This window comes from Dipodomys ordii, unplaced genomic scaffold (assembly GCF_000151885.1).
Source record: "Dipodomys ordii isolate 6190 unplaced genomic scaffold, Dord_2.0 Scaffold20, whole genome shotgun sequence".
In the NCBI taxonomy this organism is placed as follows: Eukaryota; Metazoa; Chordata; class Mammalia; order Rodentia; family Heteromyidae; genus Dipodomys; species Dipodomys ordii.
This window is the reverse complement of record NW_012267236.1, coordinates 8,317,208-8,335,590: the sequence shown is the minus strand read 5'-3', so window position 1 is coordinate 8,335,590 and position 18,383 is coordinate 8,317,208. Positions and strand designations below refer to the sequence as shown.

General features: G+C 44.4%; 1 protein-coding gene across 1 annotated transcript in view; it reads left to right on the top strand.

Moving 5' to 3' along the window:
• The first annotated feature begins 564 nt into the window (after window positions 1-564).
• Dpysl5 (dihydropyrimidinase-like 5) overlaps window positions 565-18,383 on the top strand; it is a 47,366-nt gene continuing 29,547 nt past the window's right edge. The window contains exon 1 of the mRNA XM_013013603.1: window positions 565-829. Within this exon, the coding sequence (XP_012869057.1) occupies window positions 569-829 (261 nt within the window). The 5' untranslated portion in view covers window positions 565-568. The remainder of the gene's footprint in view (window positions 830-18,383) is intronic.

Below are 18,383 nucleotides of genomic sequence, written 5' to 3'. Positions count from 1 at the left end.
AACAGCTCTTCAGTGCGTTTGCAGCCCACAAACAGGGAAGCAAGCATCTATGGGAGGGTCCTCTGTGTTGGCCTTGCCTCCTATAGGCCCAAATAAACGGCATCCCATGTGAAGAATGTTCCCAGTTAGACAGCTGTGAGGTCTGGAGCCTCTGGTATCTCTGGGACACCATCGGGTACAGGAGAGACACTGATCCTAGAAGACATGTCGTTTGACTCAACTACTTGGTAGCCACACATTCTTTCACAATTTCAGCATTCATATCTGTAAAAGCAACTCTTAGTTATTTTTGGAATAAAACGAGGTCATAAATATGAAAATTCTTTATAAACTCCCAGCACTTTGGGAAGGTAAAAGGTGATGTTTCTGTGGGTCCAACTTCCCCTACTCTTGGCCACACTGTGATGTTACGGAGAGGCTGGTGACCCCAGCTGGCTCTAGAGCTAATTTTCTCCAACGATGAAGCAACAGGGACTTCCTGTCCCTGCTCACTCTGAGCAAGGAGCCTTATGGGCAGTGACAGAGACTTTGACCTTGAACTGGTTCCCTTCTCTCCCTCTTTAGGAACATGCTTGCCAATTCAGCCAGCGTGCGAATTCTCATCAAAGGAGGGAAAGTGGTGAACGATGACTGCACCCATGAGGCTGATGTCTACATCGAGAATGGCATCATCCAGCAGGTGGGCCGTGAGCTCATGATCCCCGGCGGGGCCAAGGTGATCGATGCCACTGGGAAACTGGTGATCCCTGGCGGAATCGATACCAGCACCCACTTCCACCAGACCTTCATGAACGCCACATGTGTAGACGACTTCTACCATGGGACCAAGGTAAAGCTCTTGTTTACTGGAGGTGTGGCTTCCTCCTTGCTTCTTTATTCTGCCCCAGGTGAGACCTGGGTGAATAGGTGCTTTTGCTGTATTGCTACCATGAGTGTGGCTAGAGGCCACTGAGATGACTCGGAGAAAGATTTCTGCCCAAGTATAGATGGCACCAAAAGGAGGCATCTAGGCCTGTTTGATGGCACCACTTAGCCATATATCCGTGTTTTTCTGTGTTATGTAATATTGACTAGAGAGTGGTGTTTATTATTGTGGAACAGCTTGTTTTTGTAGGGGGAAGGATTGGTTTGGTGGACTCATTTATACATAAGATAAATTTGGTTCCCAAAGTCTGTGAGATTATAAAGTCACCTATTTAGCTGGTTTTAATAGTAAAAATTTTAAGAGAGACATACCTAGCTTCTATGATCTCTCCTTATCTTATTCATTTATTGTGTGTGTGTGCGTGTGTGTGTGTGTGTGTGTGTGTGTGTGTGTGTGCATGTACTAGTCCTAGGGCTCAAACTCAGGGTTCTGTCCCTGAATTTTTTGCTTAAGGCTAGCCCTCTACCACTTGAGCTCTGTTTCCCATCTTTTGGTGATTAATTGGAGATAAGACTCTCAGAGACCTCCTATCCCAGCTGGCTTTGAACTGTGATACTCATCTCAGCCTCCTGAATAGCTAGGATAACATATATTAGCTACCAGCATGAGGCTTGTCTATTATTTTTAAAAATAACTTGGGATGAACTAGTGGGTTTTCTATTAAGTGCAAGTTACCTTGTTTCCTCTTTTTTTTTCTTTTCAGTACTAGAGTTCTAACTCAGAGCCTTACATTTGTTCAACTGTACTCTACCATTTTGAACTGTAACTCTAGCCCTGCTTTGTTCTAGTTATTTTGGAGATGGAGTCTCATGGACTTTTTTTCTGCCAGGGTTGGCCTCAAAGCATGATCCTCTGGATCTCAAGCCCCTGAGCATAAGCCAACCAGCACTCAGCTTTCAGTGAGAGTTATCACGGACAATATTTAACACTTATAGAGCCAGGTCTGAGCTACTATAGGTCCCTGAATACAAAATACAGAGGTTCAAACCTGTGAAACATACAAATCAGGAGGAAATTACCGTGTGCAAAGAGCTGCAAAAGGTTCTTTTGCTTTTTGTCTGTGTTCTAGAAACCTGTCATTGCTAGCCTTTCCTTGACTTTACCGAGGCCAAGACCTGGACATAATCCTTTGTTTTCCCAGACCCTGCACTCACCTAGAGAGAGCAGCTGCCCCATAAAGTCTTTGTTGAGTGAAGGAATAAGTGTCACTACTGTGTGTGGGTGTCAGAAGGGGTGCTTTACAATAGAGTTGAATCAGAAAAGGAGACAAGTCCCCACCCTGGCAGCAGCCTCTTGTAGTGCCTGATTTATGAAGGACTCTCCTCTGATTGAAAAGGATTCACAGGTCCTACTCCTATGGCTGCAATCCAACTTCTGCTTAGCCCCTCAGCCTCAAATCCTCCATGAAATCCCTTCTCCATTCTCTCTGGCATTTTCAGGGAACCTCTCCTGTGCACAGACCTCTCCCCCAGTGATTCAATTTTTGGGGACTCAGGTGTTTCTGTTGTTATGTAATGATGGATGAGGACTCCTAAACCCACCTTAAGGAGCCTGGCTGGGGTTGCAGGAGAGGAGGTTGGTCTTGGGGACACAGTCCTATGAGCCTATCCACTGAAGCAGGTGGCTTGCAGATCTCCCTGAGGGGTTGACACATCCACTCCCAATCCACAGGCTGCAAAGTAGACCCTTGGAAGACTGCACTGGTAGGGCTCACAATAGCCAAGACCAGATGTACGGATGCTCCGTGGCCTGTGTGTGGGATCATACCTGCCCACTCTAGCTGAGCCCAAGAAAGAAAATGTAGTCAGACACTCCCAAATTGGACTCTGAGAGCTCCCCTGAACCCTGCAGCTTATGCTTTGCTAATGAAATGGGAAATCCCATCCTTACAAACTTCTGTCCTCTTGCAAGTTAACCCTGATGGCATCAAGACCTTCCTGAAGCAGCTAAGTATAGCCAGATCACCATTCCATACACTGAACTAACCCAGTGGTTATTGTCACTAGCAGACAAAGATATACAAATAATAAGTACAAATAATAAGTAATAATATGCAGTACACAAATAGTAAGCATACTGAGTTGTTACAACTGAATGTAGCTTGAATGCTCCCTGTCAATTAACCAAACATTATTATCACCAACAAACTCCTCCCAGACACTGCTTCCCACTAAGAGTACCCATTATTCTGATCTACAGTATTATAACATTTTCTGAGTGTAATGGCTCAAGCCTAGCTCCTTGAGAGATAGAGATTGGGGGATCGTGGTTCAAGGTGCTCACCTATCATCCCAAAGACAAAGGGAAGGAAACAGGATCACAGTCCAGGCTAGCCTAGACATAAAGCAAAACCCTATCTTGAGAACCAACACAGAAAGTAACTAGCAGAGTAGCTCAAATGGTATAGCACCTGGAGCAGGCACAGGGCCCTGAGTTCAAACTCCTGTCCTGCCTGTCCCCCTCAAAAAAATTAACATTTTTTATGTAGTAGGTTGATATATACTTCACATACACATTTTACCTATTTAAAATGTGAGCCAGTAGTTTTTAGAATCTTTATCATAGATTTTGTGTGTGAGTGTGGTTGTATTGGCACAGTATTAAATAGTATTAAACACAGTATTAAACTCAGAGCCTGAGCTCTGTGCCTTACATTCTACCACTTGAACCACAGTTCCACCTCTGGCTTTTTTGGTGGTTAATTGGAGATGAGCATCTCATGGACTTTCTTGTCTAAGCTAACTTCTAACTTTGATCCTCATATCTTAGCCTCCTGAGTTGCTAAAATTACAAGCATGAACCACTGGTTCCTGGCCATGGATTGGTTTTGATTATTTATGTAATTGAAACCAAGGAGTACATTCCCTTAGGTTGAAGTATTTGTCCATATTGTTTTGTTTTTTGTTTTCTGGGGTTTTTTTGAGGGGGGGGAGTCAGTTGTGGGGCCTGAGCTCTGGGCCTAGGCACTGTCCCTCAGCTCTTCAGCTCAAGGCTAGTGCCCTACCACTTGAGCCAAAGCACCACTTCCAGCTTTTTCTGCTTATGTGGTGCTGAGGAATTGAACCCAGGGCCTCATACATGCAAAGCAAGCACTCTACCACTGAGCCACCTTCCCAGCTGTTCATATTGTTGTGTAAATACCAGTGGGCACTTGGGCCTTGCCATTTTGGGGTTCACATACACTATTGCTATGAATTTTTTTTTTTTGGTCAGTCATGGGGCTTGAACTCTGGGCCTGGGTGCTGTCCCTCAGCTCTTCAGATCAAGGTGAACACTCTACCGCTTGAGCCACAGCGCCACTTCCGGTTTCCTAGTGGTTTTATTGGAGATAAGAGTCTCATGGACTTTCCTACCAGAGCTGGCTTTGAACCAAGATCCTCAGATCTCGGCCTCCTGAGTAGCTAGGATCACAGGCGTGAGCCACCGGCGCCCGGCTCTATGAATTTTTTTTGTACATGTCTTGGCAAACATGTATGTATGCATTTAAAAAACTTTTGTATTGTTATTAGAAAGGTGATGTACAGAGGGGTTACAGTTACATAAGTCAGGTAATGAGTACATTTCTTTATGGACAATGTTACTCCTTCCCTTGCTATCTCCCAGTTTTCTCCTCCTATCTCCACCCACAAGCTGTATAGTTCATTTTGAGTACCATTGTTGCATTTGTTCACCCTTTGTTCCTCAATCTCTGTGCCCCCCGCCCTCCCAAAGACTAAGAAATGAACAAACAGGACAAAAAGAAAAAACAATGAAGGAATAAATCTTGTTTCCATTCCTGGAGTTAATTTCAGTAAATATTATTTTATGTGATCAGAGGCACATAGGCATTGTGCATTGTGCCTTTGTGTTCCTTCCCTAAGAATATACTTCGTTGGTCTCACTGTGTGTGAATGCCTAGAGTCCTATATAATTTATCATGTTGCATACACATTTTGTGTGCATGCAATTGCTGGGTTATTATATAGTCCAAGTGTGTTGAGGTTTAGTAGATTCTGCCAATTAGTTTTCCAAGCTAGTTGTGACAATTTATACTCCCAGCAAAAGCATAAGAGAGCCCACAGTGTTTAATATCACTGTGATTCTAATAATCACACTATTCTGTCCTGAGGTTCTTTCTCTATGCTCAGGCCTTGTACCAAAAATTATAGTTTGCTGGTTGCTGTCCTTGCTTGTGGGACATGTTTAGTCCAGGGCCACATCTCACTGTCACGGAGCTATTTACCAGCCTCACAGAGGGCAGGCTGGCCTTTCCTGTCTTCCATTCCACATTGTCTTCTGCAGGGGCCTCATTAGCTAGGAATGACAGGTTTTCCCCTCATGGCTTTCAGAGCAAATGAAGCACTCTGCACACAAATCCTTGTGAAAGGTGGTGGGTAACTCTTGATATTTTCTAGGCTTCTCATCCACAGGAGCAGCCGCCTCCAGAAAACATCCAAAGGCCTTCATGGGATTAAAGACCCAGATCTCTCAGTTTCTGTAGGTTTGAGTTGCCTCAGGCACCCCCATCCCATGTCAGGAACTAGTTGTGAGGAATTTAGATCGCAGTCTAAACAGCCATCCTGGTTGTTAGTGTCACCTAAAGAGACTCTTTGTTATCTCCATCCTCTGAGCAACAGTGTTTCTTGTCCTACCCGGCCCTTTTACTCTTCTCTCAGTAGACCCAATACAGTTTTGCTCAGGCCTCCACCCCAACAAGGAACTTTCCGTTGTTCCTCCCTCAATTCCTGCATTTCTTTTCCACCTTACTGTTCCTACATTAAATACTTTGGCTCTTGACTTTGTATTTCCACTAGTTACTCCCCAGGTATAAAATCTCAGGAGAGAAAATGCCCCCATGTTGAGGTGCTGGCTGATGGGGATGTGCGGGTTTAATTAGTCTCAGCACCTTAGCACTTGTGGAGGGGCTCTGCATCCTGAGAGACTGTGACCGGCTTGCTTAGCTCATGCCAAAAAGGCTGATTCATGTTAAGCAGCTGGGTTTATAATAGAACAATAATCCGGAGGAAAAGCTCACTAAGTGATTAGCCAGGAGAGAAGGAGGGATCAAGTTGCATCTCTTTGTGCTTGTCAGGCAGATCCAGCAGGTCTTGAACCCTGCATGCCATCTCAGCTTTTGCTGCTTGTTGATTTGGAAAAAAAATATAACAGTTGAAAGCCTGTCTTTGCTGGGACCATGTAGGTCTCCATTGTGTTAGGTCTGAAGGGATGTCTCTTGAGCACTTTAGTGTCAGGCTCTGCCTAGAGCCCCTGTCACAGCCTGGTCACTTGATTCAGCCAGATCCACTTGATCATCCTACCCCAGCACCACTTCCCCCATACCCTGCAGCCTGCTGGCCAGAAGCAGGACTACTTATTTTCTAATAACACAGACCTCATTCTAGAAGACAGCCCTTCTTTGCGGCGTACAAAGGGGAGGAGGGAGAATGAGATCTAGGGACCCAACTGCGTTGGCAAATAAGTGAGATTTCAGTCCAGTTGTGGGGCCTTGTGCCAGGACTCAGCTAACTGTACATAGAACTTGCATTTGTTGTAACATGACTGCCATTAACTAAAGTGCTCTCATTGCCAAATGAAAAATAGCAGAATCACTTTATTTTAAATGATAGGTGCCAACTAGGTGCTGGTGGCTCACGCCTATAATTCTAGCTACTCAGGAGTCTGAGATCTGAGGGTCGCAGTTCAAAGCCAACCCAGGCAGGAAAAGCCATGAGATTTATCTCCAATTAACTACAGAAAAAGCTGGAAGTAGAGCTGTGGCTCAAGTGGTAGAGTGTTATTCTTGAGCAAGAAGCTCAGGGACAGCACCCAGACCTGGAGTTCAAGCCCCAGAACTGACACACACAAACACACACACACACACACACACACACACACACACACACACACACGTATAGGTGCCAGACCTTTTCTATTGACAGAAGGGACACAAATGTATAAATGAAAAAACCACACACACACACACACACACACACACACACACACACACACACGTGTAGGTGCCAGACCTTTTCTATTGACAGAAGGGACACAAATGTATAAATGAAAAAAAAAAAATCTTCCAATGTGTCTTTACTGCCTCCCTTCCCTTCAAAAATATTTTAAGAACTGCAGTCTAGGCCAATGGTTTTCAACCCTTGGAAGCAAATTACATTAGAACCATTTGGGGAATTTCTAACAGATGCCAGTGTCAGGCCCTAGCCAGACCAATTAAACCCGTGTCTCTAGGCAGCCTCCTCCCCCATCAGTGTTTCTTAAAGCATTTCTGGTGATTCTAACCACAAGAGGGAAGATTGTTCGGGCACTTTCTTGCCTGTTTGGAGTGGCCCAGGGCCCTGGTTGTGCACTGGTACCCATCTGACTGTTGCCTATTTGCCTGGGCTGACATCTGAATCCTCTTTGAAAGTGTGGGCCTGCTTCTCCTTACCCTTGCCAGTCGTACTTGCTTCTGTCTTTTAATTTACACTCCAGGCCCCCAACCCCAGCCTGGGCCTCCAGACCCTGTGCTTGCTAAGCATTCCTGACACAATACCCATGGAAGTGATGATGGAGAGAGAAGTTGGCAGTGGTAGAGCTGTCATCAAAGGACTGGCTGGGGCTTACCTATTTCTTGGAGACCCAGTCACAGTGATAGCCCCCCCAGGAACTCAAAATCAGCACAGAGGATCTTATAGTCAGCCTGCAAGAAGCTAAATCCTAACCAGAAGAATGTTGTTCAGCATGGGATCAGCCTAGGGGACACTCAGTGGCATAGACTAGGATGGCTTGTCACATCCAATCCCCGATAGAGGGCTATGATCCCCCCTTTTCCTTTCCAGAGGATCCTATCTGGAGGGGTCCATGCCAGGCTAACACATGAACTCCCTGTGGTGCCCAGTCCTACCAAGGATTCTATTTTACCACTAGGCACAGTGTATTTGCCTCTAAAATGGGCTGTCTTTAGATTAAAACTTTAAGTTTTGCTCACTTTCTCCCCACCCCCTCTCTCTTTGGTCAGTTGTGAGGCCTGAACTCTGGGTCTGGGCGCTGTCCCTCAGCTATTCAGCTCAAGACTAGCTCTTGGGGGCTAGGAAGGTGGCTCAGTGGTAGAGCGCTTGCCTTGCATGCCTGAGGCCCTGGGTTCAATTCCTCAGCACCACATAAGTAAAAAGAGAAAAGCTGGAAGTGGCGCTGTGGCTCAAGTGGTAGAGCACTAGTCTGGAGCTGAAGAGCTGAAGGATAGCGCCCAGGCCCAGAGTTCAGGCCCCACAACTGGACTCCCCCCCCAAAAAAAAAAGAGACTAGCTCTCTACCACTTGATCCACTTCTGTTTTTTTTTTTTTATTTTTTTTGCTTATGTGGTGCTAAGGAATGGAACGCAGGGCCTCATGCATACGAGGCAAGCACTCTACCACTGAGTTATCTTCCCAGCCCCTCTTTCTTCTCTTGACTCAAGTTTCTGTCTACTTCTGTTAATTCTGGCCAAAATAATCATTCCTGTCCTTAAGCACTTCACTAACACTTTTGCTTACAAAAGTCTAGACTCATGTAGTCCTGCTTGTTAGTTGACATTCCTAAATCTAGGAAGTTCTTCATTCCTGCTAAAAGCTGGAAGGAACTTTTGAAATCACAGAATCCCACCCTCCCATTGCAAGGAGACCCAGAGAAGATGAACGAGTTGTCCGCAGTCCTGGAGCCAACTGGAGCAGAATGCACAGAATGCAGCTTTCTTAGGCTGATGGCTTCTTTACCAGTCCCTTCAGGGTCTCCTTAAACACTAGGACTGAATAGTTATCCCTTCAGACAGCGTGTGACCTCATAGCTGCATGCAAATACTTGGCACTCTGTGGCTGTCAGCTTGCTGGATGAAGGCTTTATGAACTGACACACATCAAAGCAGAAGTACATCCAAGATGGCAGCTTCTTGATGAAGCACTGGTCCCCCCATAGGGTTAACAAAGATGTTAGTGCCTTGGGGCTAAACAGTTCATACTATTATAAATGATGCTTATAAGGGTTAATGAGGTGGGGCATGACAAGTACTTCTCACAGAGGTTAGTACAGAATACACAGATGATAAATGTTAACCCCCTAATAGGGTCAGGCTACCTCCACTCCAGCCCATCAGCCTTCCTGAGAAAGGATCCACCTACTTGGTGTTTCACAATGAGATTACTCCATTGTCCTCTATTACCTATGTTCCTGTTCTGCCATCCTGATAACCCCAGCTGGCTTCTCTCTGGCTTAGCTGTACTGGCTGGGGTCAGCATAGTGGGCTTTGCTGTCCACTTTTCTCTCTAGGATACTAACAGTTATGATCAAAAACACTAAAAATGCTTCATGATAAGAACCCTGACACAGCCACCTGGAGACAGCTCTCTACCTTCCCAGGCATGTCTAGCTGACTGGCAGGGGACTTGTTTTCCTTTGTGTCACTAATTACTGCAACCACAACAACTTGAAACACCCATTTATTAGCACACAGTTCTAAAGTTTGCTGCCAAAGCAGCAAATTCACATACCACCACCAAAATGTCACTGGGCTGTATTTTCATCTGGAATTCAAGGTCTCCTGCCAAACTTGTGTGGTTATGGCAAAATTAAGGGCTTTTGTTTTTGTTTTGTGATACTAGGATTTGAACTTAGGTGCTCTACCACTTGAATAACACCCTTGGCTCTTTGCTTTTTTTTGTTTTGTTTTGTTTGCTTGTTTTTGAGATAAAGTCCCACATTTATGTCACATCTGGCCTGGACCTCTATCTTCCTATTAATAATACTTCCTGCATAGCTATGATCAATAGGTATGTGACACCATGCTCAGCTTTTTATTGGTTGAGACTGTCTCTCAGAATTTTTCCTCAGGCTAGCCTCCAACTCTGATTCTCTCAACCTCAGCCTCCCAAGTAGGATTATAGATAGGTGTGAGCTGTTGCATGTGGCCTGTAACTCAATTTCTAACAGTTCAAAGGCAGAGCTTCCTGTATCTTTACTGCTCTCAGCTCAGTGCTAATCTCAGTTCCCTGAAGTTGCCCGCACGCCTTGCTGCACAACCTTCTCCATCTACAAAGCCAGCAACAGAGGCTGTCTTCGCAAATCCCTCTCAAATCCTGGCAGCAATCTCTCCCAGCAGGAAGAGCCCTTCTCTGGATGAGCTGACCTATTAGCTGAGGCCCACTGAGGGTCTGCACTTGTCTGGAAGTTATTGTGCCGTGGAGTATGATCTGGTGTTGGGTGATGTTTCTATCTTATTCATTGAGCCCTTCCCCTACTCAGCAGAAGGTGATCATATGAGGATGTGGGCCACTAGGAATCTTTTCAGAATTTTTCTTGCCACAGGAACACACACACACACACACACACACACACACACACACACACACACACATTTTGCCCACTACATCTCCAGTCACCAATTTTGCTTTAGCTACTTAAACCTGTTTTAGACTTTACATTTACATTTTTTGTTGTTGTTGTTGTTCGTTGTGGCCTGGGTGCTGTCTCTGAGCTTCTTTTGCTCAATGTAAGTGCTCTACCACTTGAGCCACAGTGCCACTTTTGGTTTTCTGGTGGTTAATTGGAGATAAGAGTCTCACAGACTTTACTTTCAGGGCTGGCTTTGAACCTCGATCCTCAGATCTTAGCCTCCTGAGTAGCTAGGATTAAGGTGTGAACCACCAGCACCCAATTACATTTACATTTTAAAATAATGTGCTCTTGGCCACCTTCATCATAGCTCTCTGTCTCATCCATCAAGCTGCAGCTTGAGCTCCCTGTGTTCTAAGATGTCGTTTGGATTTCTGAATCTTCACATTGGGCAGTTCCAGATCTGGCCTTACCCTCACTGTCCACTACATGGCTGGCTACTTCTTGCTGCCATCCTCCTATCCCATCCATAGAACCCCTCCTTCAATGCCCAGTCACCTCTCCCACACTTCCTCTACCAGATTCAACTCCAGCATCCTACTTTTTCTGCTCAGCTGAAGTCATTTGTCATTGGAGCTTCCATGTTATTTTCCATGTTGTTTGTTTCTCATCCAGGTTGAAGATTCTAAGAGTCAGAGGCTGTGATTTATATTTAGGGATGTAACCTGTGATTCCCCATGAATGTAGAGTAGATGTCCCTGTAAGGGCTGGCTGTCAGCTTAGTGTGGAAGTTCTTTGTTTTGAAGGTATTTGAACTTAGGATCTTAACACTTGCTAGGCTGAAACTCTACCACTAAATTCCTCTTCCAGCCCTGATTTTTACTGGTTATTTTTAGGATAGAGTCTTGCTTCCTTTCTAGGCATGCACTTGAGCCAAGATCTGCCCACTTTAGGCTTCTCACCTTAGCTGGGATTACAGGTTTGTGCCACTGAGTCCAACTCTCCCTCTCCCCTCCCCCCATGAAGATAGAGTCTCTGAGTTTGCTTCCTGACTGGTCTGAGCCATGATCCCCCAATCTTAGCCCCCCACCCATATAGCTTGGGATGATAGGCACATACCACTGCATACTACTAGCTATAGGTTGACAAGGGTCTCAAGAATTTTTCTTCATGGCTGGTCCTAAATGAGAATCCTCCTGATCTCAGCCTCCCAACTAGGAGGATTATAGGTGTGAGCTATGGTTGCTTTGGTGCCATGCTGGTTGAAGCAGGTTGCCCAAGTTTAACTTCAGCCCCATTGTCACTAGCTGTATGATTTGGGCAAGTTAATGTCTTTGTGTTATTCAGTTTCCTTCTGGAAAATCAGGAGTATAGTGGTGCATTACATGTGTACATTCAATTAGTATTTGTAAAGAACCTTAAAACAATACTTCGGCACTATGTGAGTGCTTGTTAAATATAGGCAGATTTTCGGATGTCAGTGGCTCACGCCTATAATCTGAGGTAGATCATGTTGATCAAAGACAAACCCATTGAAAACCCATTTTGCAGTTCTGTCATGAGCATACATATTAAACTCTTAAGCATTAGATTGGAACTGAGAAAAAATGGATTTAATTTCTGTTAGGGTTGGTTGTGCATTTTATATTTCAGTTGTAATCAATTTAAGATAGTGTTTTCTCTCTTTTTTCAAAAGCAATCAGTGTTACAACACTTTGCAGTCATTTGGATATTTAAAGATGTCCTGCTTCAAACCAGTTATCTTGCTTAACAAAACCTTAATGGCAACTTTCATTCTACCTTCCATTTAACTGACAGTCCAAAATGTAGGCCAGGTCTGTAATCCTTCATAGAACAAAAGTGAAGGGAAGATGTATCATTTCTTATAAAATTTTAATCTCGTATCGGAAATAACTTCCTATGCAGATCCTTCCCTCAGCTCCCAGAATAGAATATTTGCAAAGAATCTGTCAGTGCAGAGAGATCATTGCATGTTGAAATCTCAGGTTCAGAATAGAACTAGACATATCCTGTGTGCACTATGGGGGCCTTGATACTCAGTACAAGAAGCTCTGCATTTTGCTCCTCTCCATTAGTTTAAAGGAAGGAAAAAGTTGGGCACCGGTGATGGTTCATGCAATCCTAGCCATTAAGGAAGCTGAGAGCTAAGAAACACAGTTCAAAGTCAGCCCAGATGGGAAAGTCTGTGAGACTCATCTACAATTAACTACCAGAAAAGCTGGAAGTGGAGCTGTGGCCCAAGTGTAGAGTGCTAGCCTGAGCACAAAAGCTCAGGGACAGTGCTCAGGCCCTGAGTTCAACTCTTTTAACATAATGTGCATTGAATATAATGACTGAATTTGTTCATTCTTTCTCCCTCCATTCATGTGTCCCTTTTTTGTCCTCCCCCTAGAACATACTTTCACTTCCTGGTCCATTTTGATAAAGAATACGTTAGTTGTTCAGTGGGGCTACACCTATATGTTTAGTGTTTTAAGAAATTGTCAAATTGGGTCAAGTGAAGATGATTCACACCTGTAATCCTATTCAGAGATTGGGAGGATCAAAGTCCAAGGCCAGCTGAAGCAGAAAGTTAGCACTATACCATCTCAACCAATAGCTGTGTATTTTAGCATGCACCTGTCATACCATTTATTCAGGAAGAACAAATAAGAGGTTCATGGTAAAGACTAGCCTGGGCAAAAAGCAAGATCCTATCTCAAAAATAACCAGAGTAAAAAGGGCTGGAGGAGTGGCTCAAATGATAGAGCACTAGCTTAGCAAGTATGAGACCCTGAGTTCAAATCCTAGTACCACCAAAAAATAAACTAAAACCTAAAACCAACCAAAAAAAAAACCAACGACATACCAGACTGGTTTCCAATGTGATTGCAACAGACCGTAGTGCACCCAGCAGGTGCTACACACTGTAAGACCTCTTTGCTCAGTCTAGTTAGTTTTTGCCATTCTACCCTGAAATGGCATCTCACTGGCCTCTTAACATCCACCTGAATACCTTTACATGCATATTTGACTCTACATTTTGGTGAGGTGACTATTGATACTTTTTTGCCCATTTTTTAATTCATTTGTTGACCTGGTTTGTGTCAGAATACAAATGTTATTTATATACCCTAATTACAAGACCTTTGTTGGATATGTTTTGCAAATATTTTCTTCCAGTCTGTTACTTAACCTTTCTTTTTTTTTGAAAGTTCTGGAGATTATTAAGCTGAGGGCCTTATGCTTTGTAAGCAGGCATTCTGCCACTGAGCCATGCCTCCTTTTGCCTTGGTTATTTCTGAGGTAGGGTCTTATTTTTCTATACCTAGGCCAGCCTGGGCTGCAATCCTCCTACTTGTGCGTTCCTTTGTCACTAGGGATGACAGGCATGTTCCACCATACCCAGCCATTGATTGGGATGGAGCCTCTCAAACTTTCACATCTGGGAAAGTCTCAAACAGAGATCTCTCAGTCTTCACCTCCAATGTAGCTAGGCTTGAGCCACTGTGCTGGCTAGCCTTTTTTTCATCAGTGACATTTTTTGAAGTTCAGTTCATGCATTTTTTTTGCCTTTTATTTTTCATTCTTTTTGTGGTATACACAAGAAGTTTCATGCAATCCAAAGTCACTAAGATATAGTCTGTTTTAGTCTATATTCTGTTGCTAGAGCTAACTGTACAAACTGGGTAATTTATAAAAGAATACAGGTTTGTCTGGCCCATAGTTTTGGAGTCCAAGGGCATGGTGCCAGCATCTGGTGAGGGACTTCTTGTATCACAACATTGCACAAGGCATCACATGGCAAGACAGAGCAATTGTGCTAGCTGTAGTTTCTCTTGCTCTTCTTTTAAAGCTACTATGCCATCATGGGGGTTTCATCCCCATGATTTCATTTAGTCCCAACTATTTTCTCTTTCCTCTAAAACAACACCATATGAATTTAAGGATTAAACTTCCAGCATATGGATTCATTTGTTCATTTTTGAGATACAGTCTTGCTATATAGCACAGGCTGATCTCAAATTTACTATCCTTCTGGTTCTACCTCCCAAATGCTGGGATGCTGGGATCATAGGAGCATTCCACAAAACATAATGTTTTCCCTTAAAACATTCAAACCATTACAGTTTTCTTCTAGAAGATTTACAGTTTTAGCTCTGACAATAGATCTATGATGTGTTTTTTTTTATATAGCCTATGATTAATGTTCAATTGCATATGGTTATCCAATTGTTTCAATACTTGTTAAAAAGTTTATCCTACCAGTCAGGTGCCAGTGGCTCATGCTTCTAATCCCAGCTACTCAGGAGGCTGAGATCTGAGGATTACAGTTCAAAGCCAGCCCTGGCAGGAAAGTCCATGAGACTTATCTCCAACAAATTACTCAGAAAAAGCTGGAAGCAGAGCTGTGGCTCAAGTGGTAGAGCACTAGCCTTGAACAAAAGAAGGTCAGAGACAGCATCCAGACTGGCAAAAGAAAAAGTTTATCCTTTGTGAAAGTCAATTGACTATATGAGTGTAGGCCTATTTCTGGACTATCTTTTCTGTCTCGTCTTTTCCACCCCCCACCCCCATCCCCACCCTTCTGCCTAGTACCAGAGTTTAAACTTATGGCCTTGTACCTGCTCAGCTTGCTTGCTTGGCTGCTGTTCTGTGGCTGCTGTTCTGTCACTTGAGTCATGCCTTCAACCAAACTCTTTGCTGGTTATTTTGGAGTTGGAGTCTGATGGACTTTTTTTTTTTTGGGTCAGTCATGGGCTTGAACTCTAGGCTTGGACACTGTCCCTGTGCTCTTCAGCTCAAGGTGAGTGCTCTACCACTTGAGCCACAGTGCCACTTCCGGTTTTCTAGTGGTTTATTGGAGATAAGAGTCTCACAGACTTTCCTGCCGGGCTGGCTTTGAACCATGATCCTCAGATCTCAGCCTCCTGAGTAGCTAAGATTACAGGCATGAGCCACCGGCGCCTGGCTTCTAATGGATTTTTATGTCCAGGCTGTCTTCAAGCCACAATTCTCTGGATGTCAGTCTCCTGTTAGCTAGGATTATAGATGTGAGCCATCTGTGCCAGCTTACACTCTCTTGGTGATTGAAGCTTTAAGTCTTGAAAGCAAGTAATGTAAGTTTTCCAACTTTGTTCTCCCTTTTCTAAGTTGTCTGTCTGTGTCCTCACAAGCCACCATATTTAGGTCAGCTGTAAAGCACAAGTTTTGAGAACTGGGAACCAAGTGCTAACTGAGTGCTTGGAAAACCTTAGTCCCATGTGAACGTGTGATGCCATGTGAGAGAGTCCATTCTGCACCCTCTTTGCCTTACATTAGCGTCAGTGGAGAGTGAGGATGCGCGGGCAGGGAGAGCCTAAGCAGACGAGATTGGGATCAGACTTTTAACTGAACTGAAATTCTCACCACAGAGTCACTGTCACCCTCTCCCTTCTCGCCTTCCATTGGTTTTCTAGTCTTTTCGGTACCCTTTCTGTTCACCGGGCCTGGGGTGGTTTCTCTTTTAACTCTCACTTTGCCAGGCATAACTTGCCCTAGGATTTTGTGTTTGGGAAATCCCTGTGGGTCTAAATTGAATTTCCAGACTTAGTGGCCCTCGAAGAGTATTTCCCAGCCATGTGGGAAAGACAGTGTTCAGAAGGAGCATGGTTATCCTGACAGGCTCAGGATTCCAGACCCCTGCTGGCACCTGACACCTGCATCTCCCCACAGGACCTGAAGTTTCCCTTCTGTTCCCCATGCTGCCTGCTTTTGCATAGAGGTGCATCTGAGATGCCAGGCCTGGTCCTTGGGCCCACTGATGAGAGCACCTTGATAACTGCTTTATACCTGTTCTGTCTTTGCAGCCCCATGAGTCAGGCAGGGCTGATCATCCTTCCTTCATAGGTGAGGGGCTGGGTCTCAGATGCAAAATAACCTTCAGGGTTAAATAATAAAGTGTGTGGCAGGTCTGCCTCAGCTCCTGTTCTCCAACTCCATATTTCAAGAAGGCCCCCTGGCAGCTTCCCTCAGCAGCTTCACACACCGTCACTGCTGGGCTATAAGATTAAAATGAAGATCTCAACAATATTGAAACAGATGAGGGATGGAGAGCAAGTGGGGTTACATGTGTTCATTTTGGATTATTCATCAGTGCCTCCTCTTTAGCATCTGTGGTCAGCCTGGACTCCTATTAAACATCATGTGGCAGCCTACTGGCCCGTAAACATTCCCACTTTGGGGCTGGAAGGAGCTTTGCTAAGGAGGTGGGTGACAAAGGGCCTCTCTGTGCAGCTTTATTTTAGAATGGTTTCCCCAGGCTCCCTGGCTTCTCAGATGCTGGCAGCCCAGTTCCCTCTGCCACACGGCTCCCTTTGAGGATCGGCTCCAGTTGCCATGGCAACTGCAAGTCAGGAGACCGTCTGCGCAGTGCTGGGGCTTTGTATTAAACACAATGAATTTAAATTGTATGCTCGGCAGTGAAGATAATCATTCTGGATCAGAGAGAAGCCTTGGCTCCTTATTTCATAATTTTAAATGTTGGCACAATTCTCATTTTTAGCCCTGTAATTCAAGCCTCAGCCACACCCTACCCTTCTGTGACCGAACTGCAGCTAAGTCCCTCTTCTTCTGAACTCTTCTCTATCCTTTGAGGAGTCTGGGGCTGGGGACCCCCTCGATCAGGCCAGGCTACCCCAAGCTCAGGAAGGAGCAGCTATTGTAAAGAAGCCTAGCTGTAGTCAGATGGACCATCATTCAGCTGTCTGTGTCTGACATCCTCTGAACCTTATGTGTAAAAGGAGAAGAGTAACCCCTTTCCTACAGAGTTGTTTAAAAAATGTTTCACACTTTTCCAGTCTTAGTATGCATTTGTATGGGATTAAGCACATGCACTTTGTTGTATAACCTTCTCCTGAGATTTTCATCTTTCCAAATGAAGCTTAGTTCCCACTAGATACTAACTTTTGGTACCCTCTTCCCTCCCCGTGTAACAACCATTCCACATTCTGTCTCTTTGAATCTGATTACTCAAGTGGAATCCTACAGTATTTGTTCTTTTAACTGGCTTGTTTCACTTAGTATAATGTCTTCAAGGATCATGTTGCAGCAAGTGCCAGAATTTTCTTCCTTTTTCAGGCAGAATAATATTCCCTTTATGTATAGGCTACATTTTACTTACCCATTCATCACAGATGGACAGTTGGTTACTTCCACCTTTAGCTATTGTCACTGCTATGAACATGAGCGCACCTGTAACTGAGTCTGTACTTTTAATCACAAAGCCATATGGAGGATCAAATAAGATAATGTCTTAAGAACACTACACATAGTAAGCCAACAATAAACATTCATTTCTTTCTATTAAACCCAGGAACTTCTGCCCCTGTGGCCTGATGACTTCAGCAAGAGTAATATCACTTTATGCTAGCCCCCGGGTTGTCTGATCTGCCATGTCTGGGAAATTAATTCATCATAGAGTTTAAAGAAAATGTCTGAACCATAGAAACGTGTACCGTGTCTCACTCTAAAAACCAAGGATGCTCTCACATTCCTACTACCAATTGATATTCATGGATTCCTAGTTTCAAAATGAAAACTGTCAGGGCTGTTGTGTATACTTTCTTGTCAATGGTCTATTTTAAGCACTCCCCCTCCGGGAAGCCCAGAAGCTGGAGATGGAGCTGCCCCAGGCTAGAGGCTTGGTACTTTGACTGACAGAGCAGCTGCAAACATACCTGTTCTCAGATCTCTGGAGGGTGTGGGGTTGGGTGTATACATATACCTGGTTGGCAGCCCTTGATGGTCCCTAAAAATATGGGAAGATGGCAATGTCTGCCCCACACCGTGATGGTGGGAATCCAAGAAGGGGGTACTTTCCTGCGTTACCATTCTGAGTGTTCTGTGTATGCAATACAAAGGGTTATAGGGCCTTGGGTTGATTTGCAATTCCAGGCAAATTCTCCCTAGGTCTGATTTCATCCAAAATTTTCCATGGAGAATATAACCCTTGCTGCCCTGGAGTCCTTCAAAGTCCTCCACGTTGGAACCATCTTTCCCCACTGGGTCCTCTGCAATGAGCCTTTCCAGATCTCTCTCTCTCTTTCTCTCTCTCTCTCTCTCTCTCTCTCTCTCTCTC